The sequence below is a fragment of the Leptonychotes weddellii genome, chromosome 3 (assembly GCF_054177405.1).
Source record: "Leptonychotes weddellii isolate Sample4059 chromosome 3, ASM5417740v2, whole genome shotgun sequence".
NCBI classification, from domain to species: domain Eukaryota; kingdom Metazoa; phylum Chordata; class Mammalia; order Carnivora; family Phocidae; genus Leptonychotes; species Leptonychotes weddellii.
In genome coordinates, this window is record NC_138371.1 from 128,392,641 (window position 1) to 128,415,923 (window position 23,283).

A 23,283-nucleotide genomic window follows, 5' to 3' on the forward strand; every position below is an offset into this window, starting at 1 on the left:
AAACCCCAATATTATTTTTCATGAAGTTTTTAATAAGCTATCATTTTCTTACATGTACACTAGTAAACTTAAAAAGACAAATATTTACTACCAAACGTTAAATACTGTACAATTTATAAAAAATATAATTTTAAGATTTTGAGTAATAAAGGGAAGAAACTTACTTCAAATGGATAAAATAAAATTCTACTTTTTAAGAAATTTAACTAGAAAATAAGACATTTCCCATTTGTCTAAGAGAACACTAAAAACTTTATGGAAGCCAGAGACCATACTATTTTTTTCAAGCTTTCATCTACATAGCTTTAAATAAGCCTTAAAATTTATTTTCCAGTACATGTAAGGTTGTTAAACAGAGTACATGACTGTGGGAATGACTATGCTAGCATGAGAAGTCATGAAGAACAAAGATATATCTTATTCATCTTTATATCTTCAGCTCCTAGCATAATGCCTAACAAAGTAATAATGTTTAAAAGCAATGCTTGTTGCTGAACCGGGAAAATATACATATCTACCTTTGGTCGAATTTTCATTCCATATTAAGCGGCTACATTTGAAGTACCTGAGTAGCAGTCCTGTTCTTTGGCCCTTGACCTTAAACTGAGTACGGTAAGCTAACACACATACACTTTCTCCATCAGCCTTCTGACAGGATCCTCAGAACTGAACCATCATGGGCCTGTGAATTTTCTCTTATGTTGTCTGATTCGTAGGTCTTGGGTAAGTTAATATCAGTGTGCAAAAAGTAATGCATTTTCAGTGCAGGATAAGAATGTGCTTTTGAGTAAGAATGGAATAAAGGCCTTGCTTTTCCATGTTTTAAATAACAGATACATAGCATCTTATATTATGTCACAATTAGCAATTTTTAGACACTGAACATAATACACTGTATTACAATGAAATGTGGTAGGCTTCCATTTTAGGAGCAAAAATAAGTTTCACATGAAAAAAGATTTATTTTAGATTCACATAAAATACATTTAGAATAAATCTAAATTTTTAGCATTTAAACAAACACAGAGGAACTTCAAGATGTACAGTCTCCATGCTGTCCAAAAAGCAAATACAAAAAGCTCTTTTTAAATTATTGATCATCACCTCGTTGCCTTAAATTTCTAGATTTTCCATTTTCAATTCTTCTCTTTTTAAAGACTGGGGCCACTCCATCTGCCATGACTCCAAGAGAAGTGACTGTTTTTTCTTTAAATATCACTTTGGGTTGCCCACCAGTATCAGGTTCTGAAGTTGATACATATTCATTTTCAGTGCTTGGAAGTTCCAAATCTACCTCCTCACTGAAACAGAAAGTAAAAATAAAACCATTATTTGACAGACTGAGACAAACTTTTACATAACCTCTGAGTCCAACAAAGGCCCAAGATCATCTTTCTAATGATAGTGAGAAGTTAAAAGTCATTTCATACTAGGAAATTACTTAAAGATAATCATTTTATAATATTATTTAAGATACAGAATACTTATTTAGGTGGATACATGTCTGGAAAAGTATCATCTAGTCTTTTATTCCTTCTGCACAGAGTACGAATCGTTTAAGGCAATGTTTGTGCTTATACATGACTAGCAGTACAAGTTAAGGTGGTAAGTTATTTATGGAAACCCATCTTGCCATGAACTGTGACAAGGACTCTGGAGGCTTACACAGCACATGATGAAAACCATGGGATCCCACTGTCCTATGGTAGGAGACTCTACATGGCCTTTTGTCTAGTACTCTTTTTTTAAGAACTAGTCCTTCAAGCACCCACATGGTTAGTAAAAATAATCAGCTGACTAGTCTAGAGATTGCTACCTTATTAACATGAACCTATCATAGTACCCCACCCTCTATAGTCAGTTGGTCCCTGAAAGAGCAACTAAGTCATGCCACATCCATCATTTCTACCCCTGAACTTTTTGACATGGCCAAGAAAGATCATTATGTTTAATTCTGTAGTGGCTAAGAGTGTAAAATCTGTGGGGAACTACATCTCCTATGTAAAGGAATTCTGCAATGACTGAGAATACAGCTGCCTTACGAAGAAAAGTAGCAAAGGGGGGGAAGCAGACAGAGAATCCTGCCAATGTTTCATTGCTCCAGTAACTCCTGAGACTCAGCCGAATTTCTGCCCTTCCCACAGCTTGGTAGGTAGAACCTTCCTGAGAACCTCTGAATTAATAACCTCTTTTTTATTTAAGGTAACTTAAGTTTCTCTCACTTGAAACCAAAAGATTAGTCAGTATTTATTGTAGACTGACCATATAAACATGGGTTTATTTCTGGGTTCTCTACTCTATTCCATTGATCTATATTGTCTATTTTTGTGCCAGTACCATACTGTTTTGATTACTACAGCTTTGTAGTAGGTCTTGAAATCTGGGGTTGTGCTATCTCCGGCTTTGTTCTTCTTCTTCAAGACTGCTTTGGCTATTCAGTCCATACAAATTTTAGTATTATTTGTTCGAGTTCTGTGTAAAATGCTGTTGGTATTTTGATAGGGATTACACTGTATCTGTAGTAGGTTGCTTTGGGTAGTATGGACATTTTAACAATATTATTTCTCCTAATCCATGAGCATGGAATATCTTTCCATTTGTTTGTGTTGGCTAGGACTTAACACTTAAATGCCTATTTGGTTCAATTATTTTAAAAGCACATGATAACAAATTTGCTTCCCTCTCAGAAAGACTATATAGAAAGATCTACAGCAATAGTACTGCAAGATCTTTTTATGTCCCATCCTACATATACATGAATAAAAACACAGGCTTAAAAAAGTAGGTTTATAGGCATAGTAATTACTTAAAAATAAAATTTTTTAAAAAAAAGTTATCTTAACCAACTGGTGGCTCAGTTGGTTAAGTGTCTGCCTTCAGCTCAAGTCATGATTCCTGAGTCCCTGGATCGAGCCCCGCGTCAGGCTCCCTGCTCAGTGGGGAGCCTGCTTCTCCCTCTGCCCCTCACCCTGCTCGTGCTCTCTCTCTCAAATAACAAATAAAATCTTAAGTAAAAGGTTATCTCTAAACCTAAGGTGGGGATCGAACTCACAATCTCAAGATCAAGAGTCACATGCGTTACCAACTGAGCCAGCCAGGCACACTCCTTTTTAAATGTAAAAATAGTTTGGAAATTTGCTAGGACTGCAAACAAAACAAAACAAAAACAGAATGTAAGTACAAAAATAACATTTCAAACTAGTTATGGGTAGTTCAAAACTAAAACAAAACTTCTGCATAATAAAACACTTGAGGAAGAACCTATCTTAGTAGATAATAATTCAATAAAAATTTCCTCAAAATCTGATGAGGGGATGCAGGAAATAGGGATTCTCCCTGGAACAGGTCTTAAGTCTGATTTGTTTTGAAAACATATGCCTCCCAAAACTTTTATTTACTGTATTAAAACTGCATGTTAAATGCAGTTTTTGTTTGCTTTTCCTACTTCCCTATTTTCTCTTAGACTGCTAACAATGGTGCTTTTCCTAAGAAGGCTAGTAGCCCCTGCAGCTGATGGGAGTATTAATTCTTGGCTTTTTATTCTTTTATTACAGGAGAGGAAACTGAGGTTTAAAGACGTTAAATAACTTGGTCAACCAAACTTATGGAAGTGGTGGAGCTTGGATTAAAATCCAGGTCTGTCTGACCTAAAATTTATATTCTTTCCCCTAGACCACTCTGCTTCCAAGTGAAAGTAAAATTTTACTAACCAAGGAGAGAAACATCTGAGGAATGAATAGTAGTAGGGTTGGTCACTGGAAAAATGAATCTATAGTCAAGAAATTTGATGTGAGATTCATGTATTTCACTTGAATCTTGATGCGTTATATTGTATTTTGATAAAGTGATCAAGCTGTAGTATTGCTTCTTTTTTTAAAAAAGATTTTATTTATTTATTTGACAGAGAACACAAGCAGGGGGAGTGGCAGGCAGAGGGAGAGGGAGAAGCAGGCTCCCCGCAGAGCAGGGAGTTGTTGTGGGGCTCATCCCAGGACCCTGGGACCATGACCTGAGCCAAAGGCAGACGCTAACCAACTGAGCCACCCAGGTGCCCCTGTAGTATTGTTTCTTAAGTGGGATTATAGGAAAGATAAAAAAAAGAAGTTTGTATTCAAAAGAAAAGGCAAGAGCCTGCAAGTAAACATCTTACAGAGAAATATCTTTTCAAATAACTTCGGAACAGTTACAAAAAATAATTACACAAGCACTTCCACAAAACCATAATCATTTCCAAATTCAAATGCAAGAACTGTAAAGGTTATAGTATCTGAACACAATGTAATAAAGGTAGAACAAACATCCCCCCCGCCATGTAGATTTAAAAATGTGAAAATAAAAGGAAACCTTTTAGAATGGAGTCAGGAGGCCGGCAGGGCAAGCTCTCACACCCTATCACTCCTCAATTCCAGACCCAAGAGGAAGAGAGGGACCTTGCACATGGATACTACTTTGCTATCCCAGCAGGAGGAGGCTTTCCTCCACCCACAGAACAATCCAGCCAATGAGAGACACATCTCAGCCAATGAAAAGCCACTATACTTCCAGTTCCCAGTTTACTCCAATGGACTTTTTTGTTTATAATAGCCTTCCCAATATCCCACTTTCCTCTATAAAAGGGCATTCCTCTCCTTCCTTCTGTGGACTTGCCAATGGTTTTGTCCTATTTGTCCTAGACTGCAATTCTCTGCAATTTATTCCTGAATAAATCCATTTTTTTGCTGATAAAATAACGGACAGTTTTATTTTTAAGATTAACACAACTTGGTGATCAGAAATGGGATCCAGTGAAGACCGTCAGCAACTCTGAGGCTGGTGAGATGATGGTACCTACAGAGCCAAGTGGATTTGCTGCTTTACTCACCAACGCTGGAAGGTAAGTTTTTCCCTGGATTTTGAGTGCCATGCTTTGTGTTCAAGCTCCCCAGGCTTCATTTGGGATCTGTTTTAGGGCCTTGAGTTTTTCTTGTTTGTTTTTAAATCTCTTGAGGTTACTTGTTTGGCCTTCGGTCTCTTTTTTTTTTTTGAAGATTTTATTTATTTATTTGACAGACACAGTGAGAGAGGGAACACAAGCAGGGGGAATGGGAGAGGGAGGAGCAGGCCTCCCGCCAAGCAGGGAGCCTGATGCGGGGCTCAATCCCAGGACCCCAGGATCATGGCCTGAGCCGAAGGCAGACGCTTAACAACTGAGCCACCCAGGTGCCCCAGGTCTGACTCTTTTTAGGATTTGGACTGTTCCTGATAAAATTGTACTGGTCTTAGGCCCAACTCCTGTCTGGACCCAGACTCTGCCTACTGAAACTGTTGTAACCTTCAGTCTGACTCCTTTTTGGAACCAGACTGTTCCTGTTGAAATTGTGTTGTTTAGAAATTTTCTCTGCTCTAGGGAAAAGTCTCTATGAAATGGGAACCCAGTCATCAAAATGCTTGAAGGTGCCCCCCCACCCCCCGCCATTTCCTCTCCATCTTTCTGGGATTCTGGCTTGTTTTATGTTTAAAATCTATGGTCCCTATGCATCCACATTTATAACTAAATGGATTAACTTAGCCAAAAGTAATTCTGAACTTCAATGGCATTATGGGGAACTTTTAAATTCCCAAACTCGTCTTACTCAAATTTAAATTAGAAGGCTATAACCGGGGGCGCCTGGGTGGCTCAGTCGTTAAGCATCTGCCTTCAGCTCAGGTCATGATCCCAGGGTCCTGGGATCGAGCCCCACATCAGGCTCCCTGCTCGGCAGGAAGCCTGCTTCTTCCTCTCCCACTACCCTTGCTTGTGTTCCCTCTCTCGCTGTGTCTCCGTCAAAAAATGAATAAAATCTTAAAAAAAAAAAAAGGCTATAACTGGTAGAAAAACAGAGCACAGTGGACTAGGATGCCTATTTTTTATTAGAAAAAATTATTTTTTATTTTATTTTTTATTTTTTTTTAAAGATTTTATTTATTTGAGAGAGAATGAGATAGAAAGAGAGAGCATGAGAGGGGGGAGGGTCAGAGGGAGAAGCAGACTCCCTGCTGAGCAAGGAGCCCGATGCGGGACTCGATCCTGGGACTCCAGGATCATGACCTGAGCTGAAGGCAGTCGCTTAACCAACTGAGCCACCTAGGCGCCCAGAAAAAAATTTTTTTTTAAGATTTTATTTATTTGACAGAGAGAGATACAGCGAGAGAGAGAACACAAGCAAGGCGAGTGGAAGAGTGGAAGAGGGAGAAGCAAACTTGCTGCTGAGCAGGAAGCCAGATGTGGGCTCGATCCCAGGACCCCGGTATCATGACCTGAGCCGAAGGCAGATGCTTAACAACTGAGCCACCCAGGTGCCCAGAAAAAAATTTTTAATTTTAATTCCAATATAGTTAACATATAGTGTTATATTAGTTTCAGGTGCACAATATAGTGATTCAACAGTTCTATACATTACACAGTGCTCATCATGATATGTGTACTCTTAGTCCCCTTTACCTATTTCACACATTCCTCCTTTTTCCCATCTCCCTTCTGGTAACCATTAGTTTGCTCTCTATAGTTCAGAGGCTGTTTTTTTGGTTTGTCTCTTTTGTTCCTTGTTTATTTCTTAAATTCCACACGAGTGAAATCATATGGTAGGTGTCCCTTCTCTTATTTCACTTAGCATTAAACCCTGTAGATACACCCACACTGCTGTAAATAGCAAGATTTTATTTTTTATGGCTAATATTCCATTGTATGTATATACAACCTTTATCCATTCATCTCTTGATGGGACACTTGGGACTGCTTCCATGGTTTGGCTATTATAAATAATGCTGCAATAAACATAGGGGTGCATATATCTTTTTGAACTAGTGTTTTTATATTTTTCGGTATATATCCAGTAGTGGATATGGTAGTTCTATTTTAAATTTTTTGATGAAATCTCCATACTGTATTCCATTATGGGTGAACCAGTTTGCATTCCCACCAACAGCACAAGGGGGGGGGGGGTGTTCCTTTTTCTCCACATCCTCACCAACACTTGCTGTTTGTGTTTTAGTTTTTAGCCATTCTGACAGGTGTGAGATACCTCATTGTGGGTTTTGATTTGCAAATCCCTGATGATGTGATGTTGAGCATCTTTTCACGTGTCTGTCTGTTGGCCATCTGTACGTCTTCTTTGGAGAAATGTCTGTTCATCATGTCTTCTGTCCATTTTCTAACTGGAATATTTGTGTTGAGTTGTGTAAGTTCTTTGTATATTTGGATACTAACCCTTCATCAGATACGTCATTTGCAAATATCATCTCCCATTCAGTATGCTTTTAATTTTCTTGGTTGTTTCCTTTGCTGTGCACAAACTTTTTATTTTGGCGTAGTTCCAATAGTTTATTTTTTATTTGGTTTCATTTGCCTCAGGAGACATTACTAGATATTACTAGATAAAAATATTACTAGACCTGATGTCAGGGAAATTACTGCTTGTGCTCTCTTCAAGGATTTTTATGGTTTCAGGTTTCACATTTAGGTCTTTAATTTTGAGTTTAATTTTTGTGTATGGTATAAAAAAGCAGTCCAGTATCATTCTTTTATATGTAGCTGTCCAGTTTTCCCACCACCATTTGTTTAAGAGACTTTTTCCCATTGCACTTTTTTGTCTCCTTTCTTGAAGATTAATTAACCATATAATCACTGATTTATTTCTGGGTTCTCTTCTATTGATCTGTGTGTCTATATTTGTGCCAGTACCATGCTGTTTTGATTATTACAGCTTTGCAGTATATCTTGAGACCTGTGCTTGTGATACCTCTAGTTTTGTTCTTTTTCAACACTGCTTTGGCTATTTGAGGTCTTTAGTGGTTCCATACATATTTCAGTATTATTCTAGTTTTGTGAAAAATGGTGTTGGTATTTCGATAGGGATTGTATCCTACCTGTAGATTTCTTTCATTGTATGGACATTTTAACAGTATTTGTTCTTCAAATCCATGAGAACGCATTATCTTTCCATTTGTGTCGTCTTCCGTTTCTTTCATCAGTGTTTCACAGTTTTCAGAATTTAGGTCTTTCACCTCCTGGGTTAAGTTTATTGCTAGGTTTTTACTATTTCTGATGCAACTGTTTTTTCCCCCCTTAATTTCTCTTTCTGCTACTTTACTATTAGGGTATAGAAATGCAATGGACTTCTGGAAAAAAATATTTTTTTTGAAGTAGGCTCCACACCTAACATGGAGCTTGAATTCATGACCCTGAGATCAAGAGTCACATGCTCCACCAACTGAGCCAGTCAGGGGCCCTGGATTTTTGTATACTGATTTTGTATCCTGCGACCTTACTGAATCCATTGATCAGTTCTAGTACTATTTTGGCAGTGTCTTTAGGATTTTCTATATATAGTATCAAGCCATCTTTAAATAATGAATGTTTTACTTCTTCCTTACCAATTTGGATCTTTTTGTTTTTGTTGTCTGATTGCTGTGGCTAGGACTTCAAATACTATGTTGATTAAAAGTGGACAACCTTGTTATGTTCCTGATCTTCAGTTTTTCACCTTAAGTACAATGTTTGCTGTGGGTTTTTCATATATGGCTTTTATCATGTTGAAGTATGTTTCCTCTAAACCTACTTTGTTGAGGGTTTTTATCATGAATGAATGTTGTACTTTGTCAAATGCTTTTCTTACATCTATTGAAATGATCAGATGTTTTTCATCCTTTCCCTTGTTGCTGTGATGTGCCACGTTGACTGATTTGGGAATACTGAACCACCCTTGCATCCCTGGAATAAATCCCACTTGTTGTGAATAGTTTTTTTTTAATGTATTGTTGGATTCAGTTTGCTAATATTTTGTTGAGGATTTTTACATTTATGTTCATCAGAGATATTGGCCTGTAGTTCTTTTTTTCTGTAGTGTCTTTATCTGGTTTTGGAATCAGGGAAATCCTGGCCTCATAGAATGAATACAGAACCTTTCCTTCATCTTCTGATTTTTTGTATAGTTTAAGAATAGGTATTAATTCTTTTTCTTTTTTAAGATGTATTTGACAGAGAGGAAGCAGCAGACTCCCTGCTGAGCAGGGAGCCCGATGCAGGACTCAATCCCAGGACCCTGAGATCATGACCGGAGCTGAAGGTGGACGCTCACCCTACGTATTAATTCTTTAAATATTTGATAGAATTCACCCGTGAAGCCATCTGGTCCTGGACTTTTGTTTGTGGGGAGTATTTTGATTATTGATTCAATTTCATTCCTTGTAATCAGTTTAAAATTTTCGATTTCTTCCTGATAGTTTTGGGAGGTTAAATGTTTCTAGAAATATGTGTGTTTCTTTTAGGATGTCCAATTTGCTGGCATATAATTTTTCATAATATTCTCTATAATACTTTATATTTCTGTGGTGTCGGTTATTTCTCCTCTTTGCTGATTTTGTTTTTTTTTTTTTGACAAGTCTGGGTCAGCGTTTATTAATTTTGTTATCTTTTCAAAGAACTAGCTCTGGGTGTCATTAGTCTGCTCTACTGTATTTTTAGTTACTATTTCATTTATTTCTGCTCTAATACTTATAATTTCTTCCTTTGTCGTTTGGGTTTTGTTTGTTCTTCCTTTTCTAGCTCCTTTAAGTATAAGGTTAGGTTGTTTGAGATTTTTCTTGCTTAAGGTAGGCCATAAACTTCCCTCTTAGAACAGCTTTTGTGGCATCTAAAAAATTTCAGACTAAAATCTGATTTCACTTATTTCCATGTAAGTTTTTATGTCCTCTTTGATTTCTTGGTTGACCCATTGTTTAGTAGCACGTCATTTAGCCTCCAGGTATGTCCTCTTTGCAGATTTTTTAAATTTTAAAAAATTTTTAAAAAGATTTTATTTGAGACAGAGAGAGTGTGCACGAGTGGGGGAGAGGGACAGAGGGAGAGAAGCAGACTCCCTGCTGAGCAGGGAGCTTGACATGGGGCTCAATCCCAGGACCTCGAGATCGTGACCTGAGCTGAAGGCAGATGCTTAACCAACTGAGCCACCCAGGAGCCCTGTCTTTTCAGATTTTTCTTGTGGATGCACAGTGTTGTGTTCAAAAAAGATGAACGGTATGACTTTGATTTTTTTTCAATTTGTTGAGACTTGTTTTGTGGCCCAATATGTTTTGAAGATCTTTGTGTACTCGGAAAGAGTGTATACTTTGCTGTTTTAGGATGGAATGTTCTGAATGTTATGTGAGATCCATTTGGTCCAATGTGTCATTCAAAGCCACGGTCCTTGTTGATATTTTGTTTGGATGATCCATCAATGTGAGTGGGATGTTAAAGTCCTCTACTATTATTCAGTTCCTTTATATTATTAACTGTTTTATATATTTGGATGCTCTTATGTTGGGTGCATAAATATTTACAACTGTTATATCTTCTTATTGGATTATCCCCTTGTCCTTTGTCTCGTTACAGTCTTTGTTTTAAAGCCTATTTTGTCTTAAAAAACAGTGTAGTTTGTCTAATGTAAGTATTGCCACCTGGGCTTTCTTTTGACATCTATTTGCATGATAGATGTTTCTCTATCCCCTTATGTTCATTTAGAAGGTGTTTTTAGGTCTGAAATGAGTCTCTTGTAGGCAGCATATAGATGGGTCTTGCTTTTTTATCCATTCTGACATTCTAGGTCTTTCGATTGGAGCATTCAGTCTATTTGGATTCAAAGTAACTACCGATAGGTATTTTGTTACTTGTTTTATGGTTACTTTTGTAGTTCTTCTCTGTTCCTTTCTTCTCTTTTTCTCTTTGATTAGTTGGCCTAAGTGGTATACTTGGGTTCCTTTCTCTTTACTCTTTGCATATCTATTACTGGTTTTTGAATTGTGGTTACCATTAGGTTTGTAAATAGCATCTTCAGCATATAGCAGTTTATATGAAGTTGATGGTCACTTAAGTTTGAACCCATTCTTTACCTTTCTCCACACTCCCACATTCGAGGTATATGGTTTCATAATTTATATCCTTTTATTTTGTGAATCCCTTGACTGATTTTATAGATATACTTACTTATACTGCTTTTGTGTTTCCTACTTTTCTTACTCCTACTTATGGTCTGTCTTTACACTCAGGGTCCCCTTTAATATTTCTTGTAGGGCTAGTTTAGTGGTCATGAATTCCTTTAACTTTTGTTTGTCTAGCAAACTCTTCATCTCTGGGATGCCTATTTTAAATAGTACTTTGAGGCTTCCAGACTTTTTCAGGATTCTGAGTTTGCCTTTTTGCAAAATGCTATTTCTGAATGAACTGAGGCAAACAAACAATTGAAAGACATCAAAATGGTTTCTGAGGCCTTTTTCTCCCTCCCTTCATCTGCACTCATCTTGTACTCAGGCCCCATCTCTGGCACCATTTTTGTCTATTCTCTCTGCTGAACTTGCCTTTTCCTACTAATTTCTCTGCTGCTCCCTCCTCTCCTGAACCTATTAAAACCTGCTTCTTTAAAGTTAAGTTTTCTGAGAATCTAAATAAAACTCAAGTTCCTTATGTTCCCTGGACTAAGGCTGAATTGTGAGCCACAGTTATAGTTTTCCTCAAGTGACTGAAGACCCCCAATAAGTTGGCTGAAGATTTAACATAGTTATTCCAACTTACCACCTTGGTTTCTCAGATTTACATCCATTATTCCATGTGCTGTTGGTAAGAACCAGGCCAAACACTGCATGAAACTAGCTAGAGAACATCCTGAAAAACAAACTTCTAACCTTTGGTAAGATGACAGAACACTTGCTGGAAATCTCCACCGAGCAATTACAGTAGCTTTTCCTAAAGCCTGTTGTCTGAAACAAAATTCAGGTTTGCACACAAAAGCTTGATGAACCTGTTCATGACGATTATGATGGACTCCAAATTGTCTTTAAAGAAAATTCTGATCTTTAGATGCTGAATCCACCCAGGTAGCATTTAACTCTATGTTTATTAATGTTTCAAACTGGGAATTTCTCCTTTAGTTAAAAAGACCAGGATGAAATGGTAAATTGCCCACTCCAGATTTAGTTACCATGGCAAACCAGCTTGCTCACATCCTAGGTGAGTCACCTAAAACACAGACTGCTAAAAGTATCAATTTTCAACTCTGGCAAATGAAGGCCCCTAAACACAAAACCAAAAAAACCTAGTTTCTGCTATTATTGCAAAGAGCAAGGGCAGTGGTGGGGGGGGAGGGGGGAGGAAAGGCTGTTATAAATTTAAGCTCTCCAGGTATTTTCAGCCTTCTAGTCAGTCTTTCTGATGACCTCCGAGTTCCCAATGATGGGACTTTGAGGAACTGCAGGGGTTCCTTCCTCTTAATCAACTTGGAGAAATCACTCTCCAGATTGGGAACAAATCTCTCTCTCCAAATTGACACCAGAGCTACACTCTGTCATTCAGCCCACTGCTACCAAGCTGCCCCTACCCTGGAGCAGTAAAATGGTTTGGACAGTGGAGATCTCTAATAAACCTCAACAAGTTCCTGTCTCTGAATCTATTTCCTTTTGTCTAGGCTCTTTTTTCCTTAGTTATTGCACCCCTATTCATTTATTGCACCCCTATTGCCCTAAATTTCTTAGAAAAGCATCTCATGCCAGAATTTCTTTCTCCCCAAAGAGGGAAATAATTCTAGAATTTGAGAGTAGTAATCAAAATAGCCAACCAGGGGAATTAAATGACCTTTGGCATCTTTTATTTGTTTCTATTGAATCAGCTACCATCGTCTTTTACAGCTATCATCCTCAAATGATATTGGCAGAATCCACAGTGTACCTTCCATCAAAATTCAAATAAAGTCTTCAAAACCTCATCCCACAATTCATCAATACCCTGTAAGTAAAGAAGCCCTTTTAGGTGTCAAACGCATAATACAAGATTACAAGGCCCAGAGCCTCACTATCCCTTTCCCCAGTCCCTGTAGTATGTATTTGACCTGGGAGGAAACCCAGTGGCTGAGGATGGAGGTTTTTCCAGGATCTCTGAGCACTAAATAACATTGCTATCCCGCTCTTGGCACCCTGTTGTTCCTGACCCCCATATGCTACTGATATCCATTTCTAATGAAAGGAAATTTTTCATTGTAATTGATCTATGCAGTGCATTTTTAGTATTCTAGTTGATAGGGAGAGCCACTATCTTTTTGCTTTCATTTGGAAGGAAAAGAAGTACACGGAAGTACACCTGGACAGTAATTCCCCAAGGTTTCAGATAGTCCTTCCTTTTCACAAACCTTAAAAATTGATTTGGATATCAAATTTTCTGTAGATTCTAATTTAAAAAATGTAGATGATATGCTTCACTGCTCCCCTTTTCAGACCTCTTCACAAGATAGCCATGCACCTGTTAAAACTTTTGGCCTTAAAAAGACATACAATCTCCAAAGAAAAATTGTAGTTTGCTCAAACTCAAGTTAGACACTTAGGGCACCTGATCGCAGAACAAGGACTACATTTGGATCCAGGCAGACTTCAAGGCATCCTGAATTTCCCCAAACCTAAAAGTAAGTACCAGGTACAAAGCTTTCTTGGACTGGCTGGCCACTCTCAAAACTGAATTCCAAACTTCTCTATTACGGCTCAACTTTTACATGCCTTATTAAAAAATGACAAACATAACCCTATTATTTGGAAAGATAGGGATAACACAGCCTTTGAGAACTTAAAGCCTCATAAATAATAAAGCCCGTTGCTCTTGGACATCCTCACTATCAACTTCCCTTTTTTCCTTTGTATCTAAGAAGGAAAGGAATGCCCTTGGAGTACTGACCCCAAAATATGAGGAGCACCATGGACCCATAGGCTATCAGAACCAACAACTAGATGCTGTGGCACGGGGTTATCCCCCCTTGCCTCGAAGCCACTTCTGCCACTGCCTTTTTAGTTAAGGCCACTGAAGAAATAGGATTCCCTTTAAGAATTCTTGTGCCCCATGCAGAAGCCGTCCTGAATTCTCCTCACACTCTTGCTCACCTCCTATGAAATCCTCATGCCAACTGCTCCTCATGTAACTCTTTCTCATTGCAATAACCTTAACCCTATAGCTACTGTCCCCTCCTTCACGGATGAAACCCCTCATGACTGCTTAATGTTGACAGCTCACCTTCTGACTCCCTGTGACAATTTACAGGAAAGTCCTTTGACCAATGCAGATTTTTCATGGTTTACTGATGGTTCTTAAAGGATAAAAATGGTAAATAATGTGCTTAGCATGTTACTGCATATTCCTTTTGAAGTCACTGAGCAGAATTACACATCCTTACTTGAGCTTGTACCTTAGTGAAGGGTGGAGCTAACAAACGTTTATACTGACGGTATACCTTGGGGAAAGCTCATGACTTTGGAATATTATGGAAACAACAAGGTGTCCTTACTTCCAATGAAAATAAAAATGACTTATATGTCCAAAATGTATTAGATGTCGTTCTAGCTATTATTAAGGTTCCTAGGCATTCCAGACTTAACTCCCTGGAGGCCAAAGGGAACAACCTGTTTTCTGCCAAAAATGCTGCACTCAGGAGACCAGTAGCCAGACCTCTGTCAAAGTCCACAGGGATGTTCTCCCAAATATAATTTGGAAAAACTGACAAGTGATATCTAACAGTTGGCCCCAGGCAAACAGAAACAGTATTTGAAAAGTAGTAATTGTTGGCTCAATAAAGAGAACTCTGGTTTGGACCAAATAACAGTCTGGCCTTACCAGTAATTCTAAGATTCCCAATACTTACCTCTGTACATGCATTAAACCTGTGGTCTACTGATAAAATAATAGCATTCATCAACTGATATTGGTGAGGGAAGTTAATAAAGCTGCAAAAAGTGCCTACCTCACTGGTCCTACTTGTCCAAAGTACATTCCACAGAAACCTGCTTGGAAAAATAGATTTCATACAACTTCTCCCTCTCATGGATAAATATTTTAGTTATGGTTTCTATGTTTTCTCTCTGGACCAAAGCCTTCCTCTGTAGACAAGGCAATAATGCTTCTGTGGCTAAAATTCTGTTAGAAAAGATTATCCCTACCTGGGAACCCTCTCGAATTTCATAGTGATTGGGGAACCCTTTTTACTGGTCAGGTGCTTTGACAAGTCAATGCTGTTTGTCCAGTTTTACAACTCTTTCCTTGTGCATGTCACCCTTAACCGCAGAGTTAGCTGCATGCAGTAATGGCACTATTAAGACACAACTGGTACAATTTGTAGAGACCCTTCAAAAACCTTGACCGAAAGCATTGCCACTGGTCCTAAATCTCAGATCCACCGGTTTGGAACTCACAAACTCTCACTCTCTGAGACAGTCACAGGATGTCCAATACACTTGGCCCCTGCCCCCTCTGACCCACAGTAATAAGAGAAGATAGACTTCAACAGTATAAAGACCTGTTTCTATCAAAAATAACCATGCTGTGGTACATGTTTTTCACAGTGCACTCTGGGGGGAGACAATGACTTTAAGTATTACACTGTGCAACCTGATGATCTTTTGTTGGGGAAGGCACCTCCAAAATCCTTCCTACCTCACTAGAAAGGCTCTTATCAGGAACTACAAACCAACCCTTGTGTCTCCAAACTGCAGGGAAGCCTCCTGATTCATGTGACACACCTAAAGAAAGCACCAAACCCTGACTGGACCTGCGTATCATGTGGTGACCTGAAAGTATAGATTTCCTGGAACTGAAGCAGGTAACATCTGATGACATGCCTTCCCAAGATGTCTGGACCAGGCTGTATACCTTTTTCTCACTCCTCTTCTCTCTCATGGAAAGTCAAAGTACTCTTCTGCATTTCCCAAGCCCTTGTAAAAAACCTCTTCTTTTGATTATGGTCTTTAGGAAACATCCTTATGATCCCAGGACAAATTAATTTTTCACTTGCTTTTTCTGAAGGGTTAGAAGATTCAGAATTCACAAAAATTTTATTTCATCTGAACTATTAACTGACTTTGGATTCTTACCCAAATTAATGGTCTCTAACTTTGCAAACTTACTGGCTGTATTACCGTTTTTTTTTTTTTAAGATTTTGTTTATCTTAGAGCTCTTAAGCACCTGCGCGTATGTGTGAGTAAGGCAAGAGATGGGGGGGTAGGGAGAGGGAGAGAAAATCTGAAGCACACTCTGCGCTAAGCCTGACATGGGGCTCGATCTCACTACTGCGAGATCATGACCTGAGCCAAAACCAAGAATTGGGATGCTTAACCAACTGAGCCTCCCAGGTGCTCCCTGACTGTATTATTAATAGCACATTTGGTTCTAAACACTTCTGAGATAATACTATTTTAAAAAACAACCTTTCAAGTTTTACCGTTTTGCAAAAAGTTCACTGGCTATTGCTTCACGATTATACCGGCACTGTATCTTCCAAAATGCACTTGGTTAATTCCTTCAGTGTGCTTCTGCAGTATCTACTATTCTGTCTTCATTATTGCTTTAAGTGGGGACTTTCAGAAAGGAGGCATACATGACTCCAGGTTTGCCTTCATAAGGAGAACCTTTCTCCCCTAAGTTGGAATAAGTGCCAATAAGTATTTCAACTGGCTACTTTCAGACCAAGAGTCCTGCCGTGGAATCTGGTTTAGAACCATCATACAATTTGGAATTGTTACTTCTGTTTTGCAGAAGTTATTTTAAGTTTTGTATTTTTTTGCCTGAACTTAAAACAATGGACCCAATAACATGATGCTGGCTCAACACTTTGAGATGATCTCCAACATGACCTCAAGAAGATTAGTGGGAGCACCTGAGAGTTTCTCCCTCTTAACCTTCCTTGCTACTCAAAAGTGGCTTTAAGTGGTTTCCTACTGTTATACACATTCTTTCTGATACTGCACATGACAACCAGGAAAGGTCCTTCCAGACACTGAGGGATAAAACCACCAAATATGGAAAACCTGAGTTGATCAGCAGTACTTTGAAAGAAACTTTATTAAAAGGGAGAAATGTGGAGGGTTGGCTGGGAAGATGGTGAAGTAGGAGGACCCTAAGCTCACCTTGTCCCTCGGATACAACTAGATAACACTCATTTCAGTGTAAATAACCCAGAAAATGATCTGAAGACTGGCAGAACAAACTCCAGAACTAAAGGTAGAGAGGAGGCCACACTGAAGAAAGTACGAAGGGCATAGATGTGGTCTGGGAGTGAAATGGATTGTGGCTGTCTGTGGTGGGAAAACTGGTGGTGGGGAGAAGGGCAAAAACTAGACTTTCGCACTGGGGAGTCCATGAATGGGGAGGATGAATCCCCGTAACATTTGCCTTTGAAAGTGAGAGGGGTTGAATTTTTGAGTTCTTACACCCAGTGAGACTTAAAGCCTAGCACCTGGGTGGCTCAGTCGGTTAAGCATCCGCCTTTAGCTCAGGTCGTGATCCCAGGGTCCTGGGATCGAGCCCTGTGTCGGGCTCCCAGCTCAGCGGGAAGCCTGCTTCTCCCTCTCCCTCTGCCCCTCCCCCTGCTTGTGTGGTGTCAAATGGATAAATGGAATCTTAAAAAAAAAAAAAAAATCAGAGAGGTCAGCTCTGGGAGAGTGCAGAGGGTGTTAAGAAGCCCAGTTCAGACCCTTAAAGAGACAGCATAACAAGCAGCACAAGAACATATAGTGTAGAACCAGCAGTTTGAAAAACACTGACGGCAGACAGAAGGGAGAGTGATTTCCTCATTTCAGAGTGTGGCCTGGAGACACAGCGCTCCTCCAGGAACAAAGGAGCTGGCAGGTGCCATTTCCCTCCCCTGCCCTCCACTATAAACAATGGCCACTTGTGGGAACCAGTGAAGCCAACACTCATTACCTAACTTGCTTACACCAAGCCCCGCTGCAAAACCTCCAACCCTATGCTTCAGTGGATCCCCCTTCTCAGTCACACTTGCCTCAGTACCACAGCTGCAGATCCTCTCCCTGAGAAGTCTGGCGCAAACCCTGCCAACACCACATTTCCCAACCTGCACGTTTTGTGAAACCTCAGTTCCTGCGGAGGGCAGGTCTCATTTTGCAACCAGACCGCTGCACACTTTGTTAAAATGCACCCCACCCCCTATTGCAGACCAAACACTGCCCACAATAGGCAAAGAGAATATCTACAGACAACTGGACTGAAGGCAAAAGAGGTCAAGCCTCAACAGCAGAGAACACACACACAGACACATAGGAAACACTTCCTGAAGCTCCAGGCCCTGGGGAATAGGAGACACTGCACTGCAGGGCACTACAGGACTTCTCTTCATAAAAAGACTATTAGTGTTAAAAGCACAAAGTAGCTGACCTTCCGAACACACAGAAAGTCAGACAAAATGAGAAGACAGAAAAACATTTCTCACATGAAAGAACGAACCAAACCACAGCAAGAGAGCTAAGCAAAATGGATAGAAGTAATATGCCTAATAGAGAATTTAAAGTAATGATCATAAAGATACTCAATGGACTTGAGAAGAGTGGAGAACATCAATGAGACCCTTAACACAGAGATAAAAAAAGAACCAGAGATCAAGAACACAATACATGCAATTAAAAATACACCTGATGGAATAAATAGCAGACTAGATGAAGTAGAGGAACAAATTAATGACCCGGAAGACTGTAATAGAGGTAAGCTGAGAAAAGGAGAAGGAAGAAAATTATTCAAATTAAGAAGAGTCTTTTGGGGAACTCAGATTCCATCAAGTGTAATAACATTCATGTTATAGATATCTCAGAAGAAAAAGAAGAGGCGGCAGAAAAGTTGAAGAAATAATAGCTGAAAAATTCCCTAGTCTGGGGAAAGAAACAGATTTCCAGATCCAGGAGGCGGAGAGATCTCCCCAAAAATTCAACCCAAGGAGGTCCACACACCAAGACACATAGTAATTAAAATGGCAAAAAGTAGCAATAAGAAAAAAAAAGCAGCAAGAGAAAAGAAAACAGTTACGTACCAAGTAAGCCATATAGCAGTGGATTTTCAAAAGAAACTTTCCAGGTCAGAAGGGAGTGATATGATATATTCAAAGTGCTGAAAGGGAAAAATCTGTAGCCAAGAATACTCTATCCAACAAGGCTACCATTTAGCATAGAAGGAGAGACAATTTTTCAGTCAAAACCAAAAAAGTTCATGGCCACTAAACCAACCCTACAAGAAATATTAAAGGAGCTGGGGCGCCTGGGTGGCTCAGTCGGTTAAGCGACTGCCTTCGGCTCAGGTCATGATCCTGGAGTCCCGGGATCGAGTCCCGCATCGGGCTCCCTGCTCGGCGGGGGGTCTGCTTCTCCCTCTGCCCTCTTCCCTCTCGTGCTCTCTGTCTCTCATTCTCTCTCTCTCAAATAAATAAATAAAATCTTTAAAAAAAAAAAAAGAAATATTAAAGGAGCCTCTCTGACTGGAAAGGAAAGACTGTGAGAATGTAAAAATATTTTTGTAAAAATCAGTCAAAGGATTCATAAAATAAAAAGATGAATATGACACCATATACTTGAATGTGGAGAGAGAGGAATAAAGAACAGTTTCAAATTTAAGTGACCAATAACTTAATACAGACTATATGCAGATGTTATACACAATCCTAAAAGTAACCACACATCAAAAACCATTAATAGATATGCAAAGAATAAAGAGAAAGGAATTCCAGTATATTACTAAAGAAAGCCAACAAACCATGACAGAGAGCAAGAGAAGGATCAAACTCTATAAAAACAACCACAAGTAACAAAATGGCAATAAATACATAACTATCAATAATTACTTTGAATATAAATGGACTAAATGCTCCAATCAAAAGACATACGGTGACAAGGCGGATCATCAACATGCTGCCTACAAGAGACTCATTTTAGCCCAAGATACCTGCAGAATGTACGTAAGGGTGTGGAGAACCATCTATCATGCAAATGGATGTCAAAAGAAAGCCGGGGTGGCAATACTTGCATCAGACAAAAGACTTTAATACAAAGACTGTAACAACAAACAAAGAAGGATGCTTTATAATAATAAAGGAGACAATCCAACAGGAATATATAAACAACTGTAAGTATTTATGCACCCAAAAGCATAAAACAATTAATAAAAAACAAAAAGGAAAACAACAACAACGAAAAACAAAGGAAATAACTGAAGGTAATACATTAAGTAGGACACTTTATTTATATATTTATTTACTTGAGCGAGAGTGAGAGTGAGCAGAGTGAGAGGGAGCAGACTCCCCGCTGAGCACAGAGCCCGAGCCACCCAGGCACTCCATAAGTAGGGCACCTTAATACCCCACTTACATTGATGGATAGATCATCCAAACAGAAAATCAACAAGGAAACAGTGGCTTTGTGTTTTGTTTTGTTTTTAAAGCAAACAGTGGCTTTGAATGACGCACTGGACCAGATGGATTAACATATTTTTGCAGAACATTCCATCCTAAAAACAGCAGAATATACATTCTTTTCAAGTGTACACAGAATATTCTCCAGAAGAGATAACATAAAACAAGTCTCAACAAATAGAAAAAGACTGAAGTCACACTATGCATCTTTTCTGAACACAATACCATGAAACCAGAAATCAATCACACGAAAAGAATCTGCGAAGAGGACAAATACATGGAGGTTAGATATCATGCTACTAAACAATGAATGGGTCAACCAAGACATCCCAGAAGACATAAAAAATTACATGGAAACAAATGAAAATGAAAACACAATGGTCCAAAATCTTTGGGATGCAGCAAAAGCTGTTCTAAGAGGGAAGTTTATAGCAATACAGGCCTATCTGAAGAAGCAAGAAATATCTCAAACAACCTAACCATATACCCAAAGAAGCTAGAATAAAAACAAAACCCCAAACCAGCAAAGAAAGGGAATAATAAAGATGAAAACAAAAATAAATGACATAGAAACTAAAAAAAACCCAAGAGAATAGATTGAAACCAGGAACTGGTTCTTTGAAAAAGGTCAAGAAAATTGAGAAACCTTTTCATCAGGAAAAAGAAAAGAGAGAGAGAGAGTACCTAAATAAACAAAATCAATAATTAAAGAGGAGAAATAACCAACACCATTGAAATAAAAACAACTGTAACAGAATATCATGAAAACCTGTATGCCAACAAATCAAGACAACTTAGGAGAAATGGATAAATTCACAGAAACATATAACCTACCAAAACAAAAGGAGGAAGAACAGAAAATTTGAACAGACTGATTACAAGCAATGAAACTGAATCAGTAATCAAAAAACTCCCCCAAAACATAAGTCCAGGACCAGAAAGCTTCATAGGTGAATTCTACCAAACATTTAAAAAAGAGTTACTACCTATTCTTTTCAAACTATTCCAAAAAATGCAAGAGGAAGGAAAACTTCCAAATCCATTCTATGAGGCCAGTATCACTGTAATAACAAAACGAGATAAAGACAGCCCAAAAAAAGAGAACCACAGACCAGTATCTCTCATGAATATAAATGTAAATGTTCTCAACAAAATATTAGCTAACTGAATCCAACAATACATTAAAAAATCCAACACCACAATCAAGTGGGATTTATTCTCAGAATGAAAGGGTGGTTCAATATTTGCAAAACAATCAACGTGATACGTCACATCAATAAGAGAAAGGATAAAAAGTATATGAAGTCAGTAAAGTCATAGGATACAAAATTATTGTACAGAAATCTGCTGCATTCCTACACACTAATAATGAAGTGGCAGAAAGTGAAATTAAGAAAACAATCCCAATTACAACTGCACCAAAACAAAAAAAATACCTAGAAATAAGCTTAACCAAACAGGTGAAAGACCTGTACTTTGGAAACTATAAAACACCGATGAAAGAAATTCAAGATGACACAAAGAAGTGGAAAGATATTCCATGCTCATGGGTCGGAGAAACAAATACTATTAAAATGTCTATATCCTTTAAAGTAATCTACAGATCAAATACCAACAGCATTTTTCACAGAACTAAAACAAACAATCTTAAAATTGCATGGAACCGCAGAAGACCTCAAACAGCCAAAGCAATCTTGAAAAAGAAAAACAAAATTATCACAATTCCATATTTCAAGTTATATTATAAAGCGGTAGTAATTAAAACAGTATGATACTGGCATAAAAATAGACACACAGATCAACAGAATAGAATAGAAAACCCAGAAATGAACCCACAATTATATGGTCAATCTTCAATGAAGGAGGAATCAATATGCAATGGGAAAAAGACTGTTTCTTCAACAAATGGTATTGGGAAAACTGGACAGCTACATGCACAAAAAAAAAAAGAAAAAGAAAAAAACAGGACCACCTTCTTACACCATACAGAAAAATAAATTCAAGATGCATTAAATGGGGCACTTGGGTGGCATGGCTGGTTAAGCATCCAACTCTTGATCTCAGCTCAGGTTTTGATCTCAGGGTCGTGAGTTCAAGCCCTGCGCTGGGCTATATGCTGGGTGTGGAGCCTACTTAAAAATAAATAAGTAAATAAATAAATAAACAAAACCAAAAACAAACAAAAAAAACAAGAACAAAAAACCCAAAATGGATTAAAACCTAAATATGAGACATGAAATCATAATAATCCTAGAAGAGAGCACAGGCAGTAATTTCTTCAACATCAGCCATAGCCACTTCTTTCTAGATACATCTCCTGAGGCAAGGGAAATAAAAGCAAAAATAAAGCAAAAAATTGGGACTTCATCAAAATAAAGATTTTCTGCACAGTGAAGGAAACAATCAACAAAACTAAAAGGCAACCTCCTGAATGGAAGAAGGTATTTGCAAATGACATACCCAATAAAGGGTTAGTAGTATCCAAAATATATAAAGAATGGATACAACTTGGGGTGCCTGGGTGGCTCAGTTAGTTAAGCATCTGACTCTTGATTTCGCTCAGGTCACGATCTCAGGGTTGTGAGATTAAGCCCGGCATCGGGCTCCGTGCTCAGAGGGGAGTCTCCTTCTCTGCTTCTTTCCCTCTCCTCCTGTGTGTGCAAATGCTCTCTCTAATATAAATACATGAATCCTTAAAAAAAAAAAAAAAAGAACTGATACAACTCAACACCCAGAAAACTAAATAATCCATGGGCAGAAGACATGAATAGACATTTCTCCAAAGAAGACATACAGATGGCCAACAAACACATGAAAGGATGCTGAACATCACTGATCATCAGGGAAATGCAAATCAAAACTACAAGGAGAGTGGGGCACCTAGGTGGCTCAGTTGGTTAAGCAGCTGGTTCTTGATTTAAGCCCAGGTAATGATCTCAGGGTCCTGGGATCGAGCTGCATCGGGCTCCCTGCTCATCGGGGAACCTGTTTGAGGATTCTCTCTCCCTCTCCGCGCCCTCCCCCCACTCATATGTGTGCACACACTCTAAAATAAATCAATAAATCTTTTTTTTTTTT

At 38.6% G+C, this 23,283-nt stretch overlaps 1 protein-coding gene and 1 long non-coding RNA gene across 2 annotated transcripts in view; one reads left to right on the plus strand and one right to left on the minus strand.

Moving 5' to 3' along the window:
• Positions 1-1,115: 1,115 nt before the first annotated feature.
• WBP4 (WW domain binding protein 4) overlaps positions 1,116-23,283 on the minus strand; it is a 39,556-nt gene continuing 17,388 nt past the window's right edge. The window contains exon 9 of the mRNA XM_081814997.1: positions 1,116-1,301. Within this exon, the coding sequence (XP_081671123.1) occupies positions 1,299-1,301 (3 nt within the window). The 3' untranslated portion in view covers positions 1,116-1,298. The remainder of the gene's footprint in view (positions 1,302-23,283) is intronic.
• Positions 8,906-15,928, plus strand: LOC145720657 (uncharacterized). The gene is made up of 3 exons (XR_014143796.1): positions 8,906-9,083; positions 12,673-12,771; positions 15,511-15,928. It is a non-coding gene; the product is annotated as an uncharacterized LOC145720657 (long non-coding RNA).